Raw genomic sequence first — 18,698 nt, 5'->3', positions numbered from 1 at the left:
AGAAAATGGTGGTCAGCCCTGAATCTCCAGACCGTATAGAGATACCATTCATGAGAAATCTTAGGCAAGAGCCAACCTCACAGAGACAACAACATATGAGTGTTCCCATCTCCTTTGCCCTATGTCCCTCCAGGCTGGGAGTCCACCTTTGCCCAAACATACATACGTCAGTCTGACTACTTGGTTCTTGATATAATGCTTGTTCAAGGCTGAATCTATAAATATCTCATCCACCTGTTATTACAACAAGAGAGAAACTCTGTGTTAATAAGATATTTTATAATAAAAATATCCTTCTGATTAAAGGCTAAAAAAATAGAAAAGAATTTTAACATAAGTTATATTCTTTTAAACCAGTGGTTCTCAACTTTCATAGTGAAACAATAACTGGCAGGTTTCTTTTTTTTTCTTCTTTTTTTTTTTTTAAATTATAGACACTGGAGCCCCTCAGAGTTTGGTTTTAATTGATTAGGAAGGAACCTAGGCATTCATATTTTTAAAAACCTCCCCAGGTGATTCTAATATGCTGACATAGTTAATTTAAGAATCTTCCTAAAATTCTATACACGGTGAAGCCAAAAGACCCAGAGCCAAAATGTGGCATGGAGGGAGGCTTTGAGAGAACCTTGGCTGAGTACTGGATTTGAAGCCTATCCTGCTGCTCATGAACTGGGCAATGTTGGAAGTTACTGAACCAATCTGAGCCTCAGTTTCCCAACCTGTAAAAAATAGATAGTGATATGCTGCTCATAGGGTATAACGATTAAACACACATAAGATGTTGGGTATATTTTGGTAGTGATCTGCAGGTGGTTCCCAACCCCCCATCCTGGCATCGCAGGTCTCAGATTTCTCTGCAGGTCTTTGGCTCTAAGTACAGAGAACAGGAGTTAGGCATTTGGGAGAGAGCCAACGATTTTTAAATTGTTGTTGGCTGTGGGCTCTAGTGAAAATCAGGGAAGAAGAAGGAGTAAGACAGCGTTGTAGATTTAGATGAAAGATGTATTACTCAGTTTATATCACCATGGAAGGAGAAAATAAGCTACTACTTTTGGTTCATTCGCACAGAATTTTAATTGCCTGATCCAGCATCATGTGGCTGTGACTTATCACGCCTGGGGTTTGACTTGCAGTAACTCCTAGTGACCACTTGGTGGCAACAGTGTCATCTAAATTAAAGGAGCGTTGCATTTCACATTTGATGAACCAAATGTGCAAAACCCACGTCCTAAATCTTTAAGGAAGGGGCAAGAAAACCAACTTATTTTGAAAAATGCAAAAACATAAAAATAAATGGAAGGCTATGTTAGAGATCAAGGAACAAGTCATGGCTTCCTTAGCACTACCCGGCATTCACAAGTACTTAATTGAGACACAAAATATTCCTGGACTCCTTTAACCCTTACCATAACTGGTATGAGATAAAAATGATCTTGGGAGATGAACTGTGAGAGACTGTAGAATCTGAGAAACAAACTGAGGGGGAAGGGAGGGGTCGTGAGCCTGCTGGTGGGTATTATGGAGGGCGCGTACTGCATGGAGCACTGGGTGTGGTGCATAAGCAGTGAATCTTGGAACACTGAAAAAAATAAAGTTAAAAAAATGATCTCGATTTGTATTTTATTTGACACTTGGAGACATTATATAAGAATACCCTGGCATCGTGGGGATCATACACTGGGACTTATATTTAGATTTTCTGTTTGTGGGGCCATCTCTTCTCATTAAATGCCAGTCTCCTTGATCAATGTGATGTACATTTTACTTCAAGTTCTTTCACAGAACCAAAATGATACATTATAAAATAAACATCAGGTTGACTTAAACTATAGAACTTGTCAAGATATAATTGGTTGTATATTTGTAAACCTGAAGATCAAAGGCAGTATTTAGAAAATTGAAAAACTGCTAGTATCCAAAATATATTCTTATTTGTATTTATGTAAGGAGAGTTTAAATGGACAGAGAAGGTGTGGGGTTTATAAGCTAAAAATGAAACTGTTTTGGGAGGTGTGTTTTTGGAGGAGTGACATTGATGTAACGATTTCTCTTTTCATTGCATACAGCTATTATTATTACTCAGTATCTGGGGAAAACCCAAAAGGAAAGAAAAGGAAAAAGAAAAAAAGAAATAAAAACCAAACCCAGGCCAACTCTACAGGAAAATAGTGCCAAATATTAAATGGAAGAAAAGTAAATAGCAGCTGAGTATTTATAGACGTTTGTAATTATCCTCTGAATTTCCACCCACAGATGTTCCCTTGGCTGTTTATAACTTGTTGGTGAAGATATTAGGTTAAGTTTTGGACTTTAGATGACATCATTCTCAAGTCCCGTGGCTGCTGCGATACCTACACCGAGCATCAGTCCTGTTGTTGGTTCAGTTGTTTGGGAAGAGAGAAGCTGAGGAACAGCGTAAGGGGAATCTAGGCATAAGTGACCTCACTAATCATAGAAATAAGGTTTTCTTCCTTCTAATACAAATTCCAGGACCCTGCCCCTCCCTATAAAGTCTCTTTTATTAGCCTGGGGTGAGGCCCAAGATCTTCAGGTGATTCTTGGGTGGTCCGAGGAAAACGTGGAGAAATGCTGCCGCACAGGGACTGGCTTAAAGGGTTTCTGCAATCAAGGAATTTCCAGCAGGGGTGAATCGGAGAAAACAGGAACCTAAACTCTATTGCTGAATGGATTTTATGTGTGGACTAGCTTTCTAGAGACCCTAAGATAATGAATCATTAATCATGATTAATCTTTCCTAGAAGATGAAGGCTTAGGTCATAAGAAATACTCGACTGATAGTTTGGCATTCTATATTTGTAAGAGTTAAGAACACTTAACTGGCACACCAGTTTGTTTGTTTTAAGTGTATTATTTACACAAGCTAATAGAGATACTGATTTATAAATCCAGCCCACCTCCCATTCTGGGGCATTTGCAGAGTTTGCTTGTTGTAATTAGTCACTTAACTTTAAACACAGACCCCACCCCTTTCAGGGTAGTACCTCCTTAGGTCTGATGATTTTGAAATGCTGGAAGTTGCGCTGAGATTAAGTTCTAAAAGGGCAATTGAAGGTTAGTTGAGTGTTTAATAAAAAGAGTTAGGGAGAGGCTGTTAACTCCAACCAACAGACACGCCCATGCAATCAGCTCTCATTCCTGAGCAAGTTTGTTTACACATGGCCCACGCCTTTCACTGTCAGAAGCTTCCCAACTTGGCCTTTCTCTCAGCAATCTCCGTATTTACATAGGAGGTGTTTCAGGTAGATATGCCACCAAGGGATCAGCTAATGATATAAAAACAGTTTCTTCCAATGTCACACCAGATGAGCCCCCAGAATCAAAGGACCCACAAACATGCCATGAAGAAACTTCAGATTCTGTTGCTTTCTCCCAATTATAATAAGAGTAGCACATAAAGAACAGTGTAAGAGATGCTTAAAAAAAAAAAAAAGACACGTTTAGTTTTAAATAAGACTTAATTGAAATTGCCTTGCTGCAAGGGCTGGACGCAGGTAAAAGCAGGAAATAAAGCACAAGTCATTTTTGCCTCGGGTCACAGCGTCAGATATTGAAGGTCGTCACCTTCTTTTGGCCATCTTCTATCCCGTCTTCAACAGACCTGTACCTGTCAGGCTTGACCCTTATTCCCTGTTTACTTGTCCTTTTTAGACTATTCCTTGAATCTGGAGTACTCTCCCCCATTCTGCTGGTGCTCCTTTTTTGAATCAGAACTCTCCTTCAAGGTCTATTTCAGATAATACCTTGAACCTCAGAGTAATCTTTCCTCTTTCTGCTTTAATCTTTCTTATCACTCTTATACCTTCTACTCCCTCCTTAATATAGTATTTATGTAATTTTTAAAATCTCCTTTACTATACTGCACACCCTTTAGGGATATGTATTGATTTTTTCATGCTCTACAGCATGAAAAAATAAAGCATCTTTTTTTGGATGAATGAATGAAAGAAAGTGAGAATTTATCAGAAAGCCCTGCATTTACCAGGAAAGTTGCAAGAGTTTTTTTTTTTTTTTTTTTAAATCCATTTATTTGACAGAGAGAGATCACAAGTAAGCAGAGAGTCAAACAGAGAGAGAGAGGGAAGCAAGCTCCCTGCTGAACAGAAAGCCTGATGTGGGGCTCTATCCCAGGACCCTGAGATCATCACCTGAACTGAAGGCAGTGGTTTAACCCACTGAGCCACCCAGGCAAGAGTTGCAAGAGTTTTTAATGAGCTTTTCATCAGATTCAGACCAATGCTTCTGAAGGAAAAAGCAAATTGACTATGATTTACTGATGGCAATCCTTTCTCCTTTTGGACCATTTCAGGTAATGTGATTGTTTATGGAGAGCTCCTCCATGTTGGTAAGACTACAGTAGTCATAATGGTGGGAATAGTCCTCATAGTTGTGCATCACCTGTGCACCAAGCACTAACCCCATTGTATTTGGGAGCTCATTTGCTTTTCTCCTCAACCCTCTGAGGTGAACACTATTATTGTCTACGTTACATAGATGAGGAAGTGACTTGCCCAGTTGAACTAGCTGACCTTGGGATAAGCACACAGGTGGGTTTTTACTAAAAGCTCCTACCCACAATGTGTAGTAGGCAGCAGTTAAGGGGTCAAGAAACTGTTTTAGCCCTCTTGCAAGGCAGTCTGTTTTCTTTGTTCTTTAAAAATGAGAACTATAACCTCGATTGTTCTTATTGTAATTTTTAAAGTTGTTATCTATTTAAAACTCTAGATTTTTGGCAAAACCCAAGAATCAAAAAGTCAGCTATGAATAATTTTTCTAAACCTACATAGAGTGTGGACACCCTTCACGTCAGTGATAGTATTTATGGAATTCTGAAGTTTGGTGGCCTTCTGGGTATTGAGTCAATTTGTGTCCACAAAAGTCCTTTCAAAAAAAAAAAAAAAAAAGCTGTGTCTAGTAGAGATGGAAGTTGGATCCAGTCATGTGGGGGCTGTGGATATGTGGATGAAGTGCCATGGAAGTCTGACATTCTGATTACCCCAAACCAGGAGTAATGATATCAACAAATCAGTTTTGATATTATTGAAGATATTTCTTTGGTTGCCCTAGTCCTCCTCAGTGTTTCCTTATAGGATGTTAGAAAGAAACAGATGGACATCTGTAACTGTTTAATCACACATAGCAAGTAGCAATATATTGGATAAGCCTTATGCCAAATTGGCTTATATTCCTGAGACTGAGAGGCAAAGTAAATTCAGTAAATTAAAGTGTTTGCAATTAAGGGTGATAAAGGATAAATTAGTAACTTTCAGCATAACACAAAGGCTTAGATCTCTGAATTACCATTTTAGAAGAGGAAAATATATAATTTGTGTCTTTTCAAAGTTATAATAAAGATATTTAAACCAGAATGCCTGAGGCAAAGGAATGTGCTCTCCAGGTGTGTTGTCCTTGAAATCTCCAAATTATTCAGTGAAAAGGAGAAAGGGAGAGAATATGAATCAGTACTCTTAGAATCTTTTATATTTCCTGAATGATGAACAATAATCTAAATAGATTATCCAGTAAAGATTGTGCTATAATCTAACTTCATCAGGAAGTTTAGAGATGGTTCATATTGCTTCCTTTCTCAAAAAAAAAAAAAAAAAAAAACTTCTCTCAGAAAACACCCATCCACATTTTTTCTCCTAATCATGGTTTGTTTATGCTAAACATATACAGGCAGATATTTTCATCAGCCTCCTTCCTCTATTATAGTTGTTTGTTTCTGTTGTCTTCCTCCTCAAAAACTGATACAGACAAGAGACCATAAGCAAAAACTGGTATCAAAAGACAAAGAAAGTCATTATATAATGAAAAAGGAGTCAATTCATCTGGAAGACATAGCCATCATAAATATTGTACCTAAATAAATCAAGCAAATACAAACAGATATGAAGAGAGAAATAAACTATGCAATAATAGTAGAGGACTTCGCATCCCATTTTTATCATGGATCCATCAACCAGACAGAAAATCAATAAGGAAACATTGGGTTTGACCATACTTTATACCAAGTGGACTAACCAGTCATATATAGGATATCCCACCTAACAGCAAGAGAATACACATTCTTCTCAAACACACATGGAAAATTCTTTAGGATTTATATGCTCTATAATGATAGATCATTGTAAGTCACAAAACAAGTCTTAGCAAATACTTAAGACTGAAATCATACTGTTTTTGATGATGTTTTGACTACTATGTTTTGACTAGCATGAAACTAGAAGTTAATAACTGGAGGAAAGCTAGAAAATTCACAAATATGTGGAAATTAAGCAACACACTTCTGAACAACCAATGGATCAGAGGAGAAACCAAAAGGAAAAAAAAATCTTGAAACAAATGAAAATGGAAGCACATATCAAAACTATGGGATGTTGCAAAAGCAGTTCTAAAGTGGAATTTCACAGTGATAAATGTCTACATTAAGAAAAAAGAAAGATCTTAAATAAACAACCTAATTCACACCTTAAGGAATTAGAAAAGAAGAAAAACTATTGTGCACCTGAAACTAATATAACACTATGTTAACTATACTGAAATTAAAAATTTAAAAAAGAAGTAGAAGAAATAAACAAAGTCCAGAGTTAGCAGAAGGAAGGAAATAACAAAGATCAGAGCAAAATTAAATGAAATAGAGACTAAAAGATAACAGAAAGGATCAACAAAACTTAGAGTTGGTTTTTTTTGACAAATCTTTGGCTAAACTAAGAAAAAAAGAAGACTCAAAATCAGAAAATGAAAGAAGAAATATTACAATGGATACTACAGAAATGCAGAAGATCATAACAGACTACTGTGAACAATTATATATTAACAAATTGGATAACCTAGAATAAATGGACAAACTCCCGGAAACATGCAACCTACCAAGATTAAATCATGAAGAAATAGAAAATCTGAACAGATCAATAAGGAGCAAAGAGGTTGAATCTGTAATCAAAATCTCCCAGTATAGAAAAACTGATGGTTTCACTAGTGAATTCTACCAAACATTTAAAGAAAAATTAACACTGATTCTTCTCAAACTTTTCCAAAAAAAATGAAGAGGAAGGAACACTCCCAAATTCATTTTACAAGGCAAGCATTAACCTAATACCAAAGCCAGATAAAGACACTACAGGCTAAAATTCCTGATGAATAGAGATACAAAAATTCTCAACAAAATTAATAAATCAAGTTCAACAATATATTGAAAGGATCATACATTATGATCAAGCAATATTAATTCCTGAGGTACAAGGATGCTTCAACATACACAAATCAATAAAATGTGATACACAGATTAATAGAATGAAAGATAAAAATCATATAATTATCTCAACAGATGCAGAAAGATCACTTAACAAAAACAGCATCCCAGGGACGCCTGGGTGGCTCAGTTGGTTAAGCAGTTGCCTTCGGCTCAGGTCATGATCCCAGTGTCCTGGGATCGAGTCCCACATCGGGCTCCTTGCTCTGCAGGGAGCCTGCTTCTCTCTCTGACTCTGCCTTCCACTCTGTCTGCCTGTGCTCGCTCTCACTCTCTCTCTCTTACAAATAAATAAATAAAATCTTAAAAAAAAAAAAACAAATACAGCATCCTTTCATGATAAAAATTCTCAACAAATTATATATAGAAAGAATATACTTCAAAATAATAAAGGCCATCTATGGCAAGCCCACAGCTTATATAATATTTCACAGGGAAAGGTTGAAATCTTCCTAAGATCAGGAACAAGACACCTAGGGTGCCCACTTTCACCACCTATTCAACATGGTACTGGAGTTCTAGCCAGAGCAATCAAGCAAGAAAAAGAAATAAAAGCCATCCAAATCAGAAGGGGATACATTGTCTTTATTTGCAGATATATTACTTTATATAGAGAAAATCCTAAAGATTCCACCAAAAAACTGTTGACTAATCCATGAATTCAGGAAAGGTGCAAGATACAAAATCAGTATACAGAAGATGGCTACCTTTGTATACATTAGCAATGAAATAGCTGAAAAAGAAATAAATACAATCATATCAAAAATAATGAAATACTTAAGATAAGTTTAATCAAGGAAGTGAAAGATCTATGCACTCAAAACTATGACATTTTGATGAAGGAAATCAAAGAAGACAAAAATAAATGAAAGATATCCTGTGTTCAGGATTAGAAGAATTAATATTGTTAAAATGTAAATACTGTCCAAAGCATCTATAGATAAATGCAATCTCTATCAAAATTCTAGTGGCATAAATAGAAAAAATAGAAATAGAAATAGAAAAAAAGTCCTAAAAGTTATATGGAACGACAGAAGATCATGCATAGCTAAACAGTCTTGAGAAAGAAGAACGAAGCCAGAAACATCACACTTCATGATTCCAAACTCTAATACAAAGCTATAGTAATCAAAACAGCAGGGTACTGACGTAAAAACAGACAGACCAATGGAAAAGAATCAAGAGCCCAGAAATAAACCCTCACATTTATGATCAGCTAATATTTAGCAAGGCACCCAGGAGTACTCACTGGGGAAAGGATAATCTGTTCAATAGACAGTGTTGGAAGGCTAATAACATGCAGAAGAATGAAATAGGGCCCTTATGTACCATCTCAAAAATAATTTGAAATGGATTAAAGACTTAAGCATAAAACCTGAAACCATAAAATTTCTAGAAGAAAACATAAGGAAAAAGCTTCTTGACATCAGTTGTGGCAACAATTACTTGAATATGATATCAAAAGCATAAGCAACAAAAGCAAAAATTAGTACGTGGATCTTTATCAAACTGAAAAGCTCCTATACACCAAAGGAAGTCACCAACAAAATGAAAAGGAAACCTCTGGAATGGGAGAAAATATTTGCAAATCATATATCTGATAAAGGGTTAATATCCAAAATATATAAAGAACTTATATAACTCAACAGAAAAAAAAAAGTCTGATTAAAAAATGGGTATAAGAGCTTAATAGATATTTCTTCACAGAAGACATACCAAATGGTCAACAGGTACTTGAATAGGGGTTCAGTATCACACTAATCATCAGGGAAGTGAAAATCAAAACTCACTGAGATATCATCTTACACCTTTTAGAATGGCTATCATCAAAAAGACAAGAGATGACAAGTGTTGGAGAGGATGCCATCCCTTGTGCACTCTTGAAGAATGTAAACTGGTGCAGCCACTATGGAAAATAGTAGGGAAGTGTCTACTACTTTATGATATAGCAATTCTGCTTCTGGGTATGTATACAAACGTGTGTGTGTTGTGTGTGCATGAGTGTGTACACAGAAATATTATTCAGGCACAAGAAAGAAGGAAATCCTGTTATTTGGGAAAATACAGATAGAACTTGAGGGCATTATGCTAAGTGAAATAAATCAGACAAAGACAAATACTGTCTAATACCACTTAGATGTGAAATCTAAAAAGCTGAATTCACAGAAGCAGAGTAGACTGGTGGTTACCATGGCTTGGAGTGGGGGTGGGGTCATGGGAGAAGCAGGGTGATGTTGATGGAAGGGTACGAACTTCCAGTTATAAGATGAACAAGTTTTAGGGATCTAATGTACAACATGGGGATTATAGCTAATAATATTGTGCTATATACTTGAATGTTGCTAAGGAAATAAGACATGAAATGTTGTCATCCCAAAAAAGAAAGGGTAATTATGTGAGATGATGGAGGTGTTACAGTGATAATTATTTTGCAGTATATCAAATCAACATGTTTTGTATTGTAAACTGACACAATGTTACATGTAAATTGTATCTCAGTAAAGCTGAACACAAAGCTGATACCAGGAAGTGAGGAAACTATGGAGGAGGGCATATATAACAAATAAACCTGGTGTGTTGTTTAGCTAAGAGTTAACTATCACAACATATGTCCTTATAACTAACAAAACTTAAATAAAAAAAAATAGGAAATAATAAATTTAAATATTAAGTGGGAGAAAAATTGATGTAGAATTGAGCTTCCTATCTTAGCTGAGTACCTTCCTAACAAGTAGAACAATTTAATGGAAAGAGCACATGTTCCGATTTCTTCCATGGCTTTGCATCTCCCCTGTGGTATTTACTGGCTGTGGACCTCAACTTCAGAGGCTTAGTTCTCTTATCTGTCAAGTGTGATAATAATGTCTCCTTTGCAGTGTTATATTGCAGATTAGACATGAAATAGGCAATTATCTTTTTCTTCCAGGATTCAAATTAAACACATTGAAGTTGGAGGTGCAGTAATACACATCTTCCTTTTGATATGCCTAATCTTTAATTACAAAATAAATGTAAGTCTGTGTTCTCATGTAAGTTCTCAGCCATACTCTACATTCAATCTTTCTAACCTCTGAACATGGAGTTTCTTGATGATGTCTGCTTAGAATTTTCTCAAATCTTCCAAATCCAGTTTCTTCTTTCTAGGCATAGGGCCATAGTCTGACACCAAGCATGGAGCATTTCTTGCCTTATGCATCCAGACTTAAAGACTAATACCTTTGTTAAGTTTAAGTTTACCTTGACTCAGTTCCCTTTTCTTAGGAGCATTTCCTGCCTCAATGTTGATCAGAGCCAAATTTCTCACTTTTGTCATCTAATTCTTTTAGACAGTAAATTTCTAATTAGTTTATCTCCTTGTAACTCTGTTTCCAAGTTCCTTGTTTCTATAGTTACAGACTGTATAGACACATAGTATCAAGTATATTTTGGGAATCATTTTAGGCCCTTTTTGGGTGTCCCTGGGTGCTCCTTGGACATAGGAGCAGTGTTTTTTTAGGGGGAGACAACCTTAAGAAAATTCCCAACTGTCGCCATTGTTAATGCAGATGATGGTCACTGGCCCATGTAGATAGTGTAATCGAAAGATACTAATGTACTATGGATAATTACTTGATCTCTGGAATTTTGTAGGATTGTAGATGGGAAGTAAAATCACACAGGTGATTCTTAGGGATGATGTAAGTTTATTAAGAACATGTAATCTCAAATTTTAACTATTATCATTTACTAGCTGTATGATCTTGAATAATTTAACTTTTCTATACCTTGATTTTTCTCATCTATAAAATTGTGATAATAATTGTACTTACCTCATAAAGTTGTTTTTGAGAATTAACTAAAATAATACAAATTGGGTGCTTAATGTAGTGTTTGGCACTCAGTACATGTTAGTGATTTTTATGGTGTTACAAGCTTATAGCTTTCACATTTGTAATGGCCCTATAGTTTAAAAATATTTCCTCATATTGCTAAAATATATTTCTTCAAATAAAGTACTGCCTCAGCCAGTGACTCTACCCAAACTTCTAATAATTAAAGAAAGTGACCTACCCATTTGGGAGTGTCATGAATTTTTGGTGTCTGGTTACTGGAGTTCTTTTAGCAGTATATGAGCATGAGCTCATTTTACTTTTGTACCTCTATTTACATTCAAATCAGTAAATCCCCAATTATGAGGAAGAACAGGACCTGCAACTTGTCTTTCTTGGCTGTCTAGTTAGCACCCATATAGGACAGAAGAAAAATCTGGTTTTATTCATTGGGATTTAACAACAATAAACAGGAGTGGCTCAGGATAAAGCATGAACCCTTTGTGTAATTCTTCTAAAGGTGATTCGGTGGTGAGTGAAGGAAAAATGGTCTCATTTAAAAATTTTAAATTGTCTCATTTAAACAGAGCTAAATAATACCACATTTTTCTTGACCACAGAAACCTAGCTGAATTTCTTTTCTTTGAAGCTATTCTGACCTTACAGTCCTCAACATACAATTTGGTTTTTAATTATGTCAGGCTGTTCAGTTTCATGTGTGTGATTCTCATTTCTCCAAAGAGATTGGAAGAAATTTGAGGAGATAGATCATGTTTCCTTTTCTGCAAGACTCAAGTGCAAAGAAATGTAAAGAGCTGAACAATCATACCACATACTGGGAAGAAAGATTGTTTAGTTAAATTGGGAAAACTGGCTCACTTATATGCAGAATAAAACCTGAGACCCTACCTAACATTACATACATGGTGGACTTTAGATCCATTGAAGACCTAATATAAAAAGTAAAACTATAAACTTTTTTTTTTAAAGATTTTATTTGTTTATTTGACAGACAGAGATCACAAATAGGCAGAGAGGCAGGCAGAGAGAGAGAGAGGAGGAAGCAGGCCTCCGGCTGAGCAGAGAACCCGATGCGGGGCTCGATCCCACAACCTGGGATCATGACCTGAGCCGAAGGCAGAGGCCTTAACCCACTGAGCCACCCAGCCGCCCCAAAACTATAAGCTTAATAGAAGAAAATATGGTAAAATACTTTTATGACTTAGAGGAAATGTCTTCTATAAAAAAATTTATAAAAAACATGAACATAAGACAAAGAAAATTGATGAAGATGATTACTTCAAAATTATGGATTTCTATTTCATGAAGAACAGCATAGTCCAAATTAATAGAAAACAGAATGGATAACTGTAATTTCTACAACCAACAAACTGTTCATATTTGGAAAATATAAGGACCTCCTGGAAAATAACCCTAATAAAATAACTCCAATAGTGAAACAGGTAAAGGATAGGTACCAACGGTTTATAAAAATGAAAAGTTTGCTAATAAGTATGTTTGATAGTGCACAAACTCATTAGTAATTAGAAAAATTAAATTAAATCCAAATAAGATATAACTTATTGCTTATTAGGCTGGCAGAAATCAGCAAGCCAAGTAATACCAAGTGTGGGCAAAGATATGGGGACCTGCACTGCTGACGGAATGTACACTGGTTCAGACATTCTGAAGAGCAATCCAGCTAGTTAGTTAAGTTAAGTGGATGCACACCCAATGACCCAGTGACTCTGCCTTCAGAAGAACTTGCAGAGGTCCATAGGGGACAAGTAGGAGGCAGTTTAGTGCAGCATCTCTTGGGATAATGGGCAGGAGGTAAAATATGGCAGATACAGACTGGGAATCATTCTGTGGCAGCCAATAGCAATGGATTAGATGTACATTTAACAACATGGATAGAGCTTAAAAAACAGATCTGAGTAAAAAAGTCTGAAACAAAAGGTGATGCCACGGACTGAATATTTGTTGCCCCTCCCTCTGGCCCCCACTCCCTACCCCCCCACCAACCCTGGCCCGGATTCACATGTTGAAATGCTAACCCTCAATGTAATGGTATTAGAGGTGGGACCTTTGAGAGGTGATTAGGTCATGAAGGGGCTGGTGCTCTTATAACAAGAAACCCAGAAAGCCCTTTATGTCTGTTCTCATCCATGTGAGGATATGTCTAGAAATCTGCAGTCTGCAACCTGAAAGAGGGTCATCTCTTGATGAACCTGACCACACTGGTCCCTGATCTCAGACTTCCAGTCTCCAAAACTTTGAGAAGTAAATTTCTGGTATTTATTAGCCACCCAGTATCTGGTACTTTGGTATAGTTGTCTAAACTGACTAAGACAACTGAGTTATTACACAAAGAATAAATTAAAGGCACGTGCATACAAAACAACAAAACTCATTTTTACAAGAATGAAAGCAAACAAAAGAATATACATGAAATAAGGAATGGTAGCCTGTAGGGAGAGGTGAATGAGAATGTGTTATGAGAAAAATAATGACGACCCCAGAAGTGCCTTGCCTGCGCTCGTGATGTGTTATTACCTAACTTAGCCTTTGCACCTGAGGCTCCTTCATTCCTAGAAATGTGTGCTTTACTGAAACCTTAAAGTCCGTTTTCAAACACACTTTTGCTATTATAAATGCACTTTGCCTTTCTTTATTTCATTTAAAAAGATCTATTGCATTCCTGTCCATTTACTTCAGTAAAGATAGTGTCTTGGTTAGCCTAAAACAACAACAATGTTGGCTGTAAAGCATAAAGAAAACATTTTAAACTTTCTTGATTTATTGTAAACAGTTTCCAAGTTCAAAGAATTTGTACATCGAAGACAGATTATTTTTTATTATTGTTTTTACATTGAAGAAGTTATGTGGAGTCACTCAGGGTTAGAGGGCTAAAGGAAGTACCAGGGCACGTGCCCAGGTTTCTTTGGCATTCCTCAAGAAATGATTGCAAATGCTGTTTTCTAAGGTACTATAGATATAGAGGAATGGAAGAATATATTTCAGCCTACAAACATTAATTAATGATTTGGAGGGACAAGACTGTAAGATGGAACCAAAGTGCATGATTTAGTGAGGCTTGAAAATATAGGTTATAAACTCCATGATATTATTGCAAATACGTTGCAATTGAGTGTGCAAAGGGATAAAGATCAGGTGGTGATAGGAAAATGAAAATTGATTTGAGAAAGAAAGGAAATATTTAGAACTAAAAAGGTTCTATGACTGCTAAAACAAACCAATACATCTGCCATTCCCACTGTTTTGAAATAACTGTACTGCCATGCTTCCTTGTCAAAGAAGTTAAATTAAGCTTAATTTTTTTAAAGATTTTATTTATTTATTTGACAGACAGAGATCACGAGTAGGCAGAGCAGCAGACAGAGAGAGAGAGAGGGGGAAGCAGGCTCCCTGCTAAGCAGAAGGCCTGATGAGGGGCTCGATCTCAGGACCCTGAGATCATGACCAGAGCCGGAGGCAGAGGCTTAACCCACTGAGCCACCCAGGCACCCCAAATTAAGCTCAGTTTTTTTTTTTTTTTAAAGATTTTATTTATTTATTTAACAGACAGAGATCACAAGTAGGCAGAGAGGCAGGCAGAGAGCGAGGAAGGGAGAGAGTCCGACGCGGGGCTCGATCCCAGGACCCTGGGATCATGACCTGGGCTGAAGGCAGAGGCTTAACCCACTGAGCCACCCAAGTGCCCCTAAGCTTAGTTTTTAAGTGATGGTTCACACACACCATCACCTTATCACACATCATGTGGAGAAATATATTATAACTGAGTTTACTTTTTCCTTTTTGGGGGCAGTCCTATATTTTAGTTTTAAAAAAATTATTAGTATTGCATTTGAATATTACATAATAGGTCTGGCTATTTTATCTTTATTAACATGCTTGTGAGATAAAATTAGTATTTGTGGTTATCTTTCCTTCTCCCATAGATTTTAAAAATATTTTAAATCTTAGAATGTGGTCCCATGACATGAAATGTGGTCACATTTCATTCTTAGAATGAAACATGTGGTTTCACAAGTAACCATTTCTGATACGGCTACACTTTATAATTTGGGTGATATTATGGGGCAGGGGGGGAAGTCATAGGCTGGGATAGAGTTGGCCTCCGTTCTCTCACCTTTAGATGAGAAGACTGAGTTAGAGTGGTGCATCAGGCTCACTGTTAGAATGCAGATTCCTTTACTTCCTCATCCCTGACTACCTATCTCATCAGACACTGATTCAGCGAGTCTGGGGTGGGGCTTAGGACTCTTCAAGATGAATTCGATGCAAGTGGTCTGAAAATCATCTTCTGAGAAATATTGAAGGAAATGATCCACAAATCCCTTCCATCTACATTATTTCACAACAGAAAGGATATCATCTGACTTACCAAGTTCTCACTCATCTCCCGGAAGTCCTTAAGTTGGTATGTGTTGTTTTGTCCAGAATTACTATTGACTCGAAGATCTGAAATTTTAAAGGTGGCATGATAATACTCCATTTTCTGTCCTGTGATATAAAAGAAAAGTAGGAAATTACGTGATATGGGCATAGCTTTCAGGATCAAAGGTACAGATACAATGAGGCTAATATAAAGTCTTGAATTTCTGCTGAGATTCTTTAAAAATGTAGTTTCATTAGAATATTAATGAAAATGATGATTAATGTATTATGTTAATAATAGCTGATATTTACTGAGTGTGTATTATCTTGTGAAACATTGTTCTGGGTACTTTACATGTATTAATTCATTTGGTCCTTATTCTAGTTCTCCAAGATTGGGGTCTCCATTTCACAGGTGAAGTAAGTGAGGCACAGAGGTGATAAGTAACTTGCTCCAGGGTCTATAACTAGTAACTAGCCCAAGTTTAAACCGAGACAGTGTGACTCTAGACTGGAACCATTAATTCCTATACTGTTCCTTGCTGAGGGACAATGAAACGTATACCACCTTATACTCTATAGGAAGTAGATGTAAATGAACATCCTTGTGAATTTTGATTTGTAAAGATACAGTAAGAAAGACGGGAAAGAAAGGGGGAAAATTGTCAGAGGTGGGAGTTAAGAACACTGTGAACTGGGGTGAATCAGTCAGATTTCTGCTTGGCTACTGGGAAAGGTAAGAAAACAGAGAGCAGGGGAGACTTCTGGGAAATCTGGTAACCTTAGGAGTATGTCCTTGTGTGTGTGTGGTGGGGACAGGAGTGGACAAGAAAGGCTACAAGAGTTAAAAATAGAGAATGGAGCCATCACAGAATGATTCTCTCTCCCTGGGGAACCAAGGAGATAAAATGGGTTTCCCAGCTGTGGAACGGGAAAGGAAGAGGGATCTCAGGATGGTGCTTCTTCTACGTGGACTCTGTAGCGCCTTTTCTGGTCCCCCTGATATTTATCTCCTCAATCCATATTGTTATCAAACCTTATAGTCATAATAAAGGGGCTTTTGTGCAGTCACATGAACTGACCTAAGAATCTTTGGCTGTTGGCATCAACTACAGGTGGGGTTGTCATAGTAGGCCAGAGCTGTGTCCTTTAAAGCTCCTGATAGACTCTTCATCATTCCCCATCAAATCTGAGGCGATGACAATAGATGAGACCATTCAAGGAAGCAACCTGAGCTAGTTGTTTTATCATACACATCTGTGTGAGTGAGACTGTGAGATTTGTCAAAAAATGTTAATGGTTTGCAGTCTGTACAGAGAAACATACAATTTAAAAAGAACTCTGAAATGCAGTATTTGTGTGATTATAAATATAACAATTTTATTTATTTATTAGGCAATTAAAAAATACCTGAATATCATTTTAGAAAGAAAAAAAAAATCTCTCTAAAAATAAGTAACAACATTCTGTCATATCTAGAGTTTACCAATTATTTTTAAATTCATTATTACTTTGGACATGTGTTTTTCTTTTGCCTTTAAATGTTGGTAGATAGGATGATGAGTAAATGAGCCAATTTTAATAATTATCACAGTTTTTCACTTGATGATTAGAGTTATTACGATTGCTAGTAAATTTTAGTTATTATTTTTGATCTTTTGTGTAGAATCTCAAAAGAATACTAGATCGTGAGCTCTAAGTAGATAGGAAACTTGTTTACTTAATGCTATTTCTTGAGTCTTCCAGAAAAGTACTCATATATAATTAGGTAGTCAGTAATTGTTTCTTAATAAAATTTTTGAATAAATTTAAACAATTCTAAATGTGGGCATTTGCTGGTAAAATTACAAAACTGTTTTGGGATGAAATCACATATACATATATATGAATGAGAAAAATGAAATCAAACTGGATGAAATCCATAATTTTTACCTACCAGAGACTAACACATGAGCCAAAACACCAATGGTCATTGCCACCACTGTCAGTAATAACAAAATGAGAAGGGCAGTCATCCATGGTTTCAAAACTTTGCTTCGAGTGCCAAATCCTGCTGTTCTGTGAAAAAGAAAACTCACCAGTTACTCTTCCATGGTAATGGTTACAGGCTTTCCGGTTTTCATTTGGATAAGATCAAGTTGCTTTGGTCTGCCTTTCTCAGCAAGAAGACATTTGTCTTCTGTTTTCATCAAGGTTATCTTGGTGTGAAGGGAGGTTTTAAAAAGATCAGGATCTGAGAATCCATGATTTGCTCCTGGTCTCTATTTCCGGAGGCACTGGCTCTCTGTGGTGGCCGGTCCTGACTTAGCAATGTGGTCCAAAGCTTGAAAAAGGATGTTTTCCCTCCTTCCTCCAACATTATTTTTTCTCTTTTCTCTGTGTATCCTTTTAGAGTTTACAGAGTGATTTCAAATCTATTATCTTACTTATTTTTTATCTTTTAAGTCTTGGTTATGAAGTATTTCAGGTACATAGAAATTTAGAAGGAATAGTATAGTGGAACACCCCTATATTTATCACATCATTTTATCAGTTGTTAATATTTTTGCCATTTTGCTTCATTCATCTTGTTGCCATATTTTAATATGAAATAAGACATTATGACTTTTCATTACATCACCATTATAAACAGGGCATTTCCAACATAACCATAATACCATAACACTCCTAAAAATTAGCAATATTTCTCTAGTACATCCGACTATCCAGCCCACCTTCAAATTCCCTCTTTTATCTGCACTATGTTTACTGATGCTTTGTACAAATCAGGACATAATCAAGAATCATGTAGTATATTTGGTCATTACGTCTTTCAAGTCTTTTAAAGAAGAGTCCTTTTTCCTTTGAAAATTTTAATTATGTTGACTTGTTGAAGAAATCAAACCAGTTGTCCTTTAGAACATCACGCTTTTTACTTGTCTGAATGCTTTCTTATGATATCACTTACCTGGTTCTTCTATCCCTCTCATTTCCTGTTAGGGTAAACAGATCTAAAGACTTGATTAGATTTTGGTTAAATTCTTTTGACAAGACTACTTCAATGTGATGCTATGTATTTTTTACTTTTATCACATCAGAGTTAGAGGAAATCTCCATAATTTAGGAGGGGAAAAATAACTCTTTGCTTTTTTTCCTAGCCTCTTATGATCAACCATAGTGCTGATGATAGTGTGTCAAGTATTTGTTTGCATGTATATTAATCTAAACTTAGCTGT

At 36.3% G+C, this 18,698-nt stretch overlaps 1 protein-coding gene across 2 annotated transcripts in view; it reads right to left on the bottom strand.

The window, feature by feature from the left end:
* TMPRSS11A (transmembrane serine protease 11A) overlaps positions 1 to 18,698 on the bottom strand; it is a 58,655-nt gene that overhangs the window by 23,006 nt on the left and 16,951 nt on the right. For both annotated transcript variants that reach the window (XM_059160112.1, XM_059160122.1), the window contains exons 2-4: positions 17,420 to 17,541; positions 15,491 to 15,609; positions 167 to 234 (exon numbers count right to left, since the gene is read on the bottom strand). In XM_059160112.1, the coding sequence (XP_059016095.1) occupies positions 167 to 234; positions 15,491 to 15,609; positions 17,420 to 17,541 (309 nt within the window). The remainder of the gene's footprint in view (positions 1 to 166; positions 235 to 15,490; positions 15,610 to 17,419; positions 17,542 to 18,698) is intronic.

This window comes from Mustela lutreola, chromosome 1 (assembly GCF_030435805.1).
Source record: "Mustela lutreola isolate mMusLut2 chromosome 1, mMusLut2.pri, whole genome shotgun sequence".
NCBI classification, from domain to species: domain Eukaryota; kingdom Metazoa; phylum Chordata; class Mammalia; order Carnivora; family Mustelidae; genus Mustela; species Mustela lutreola.
The sequence above is the reverse complement of the archived record's forward strand: the minus strand, read 5'-3'. Positions and strand labels throughout refer to the sequence as shown.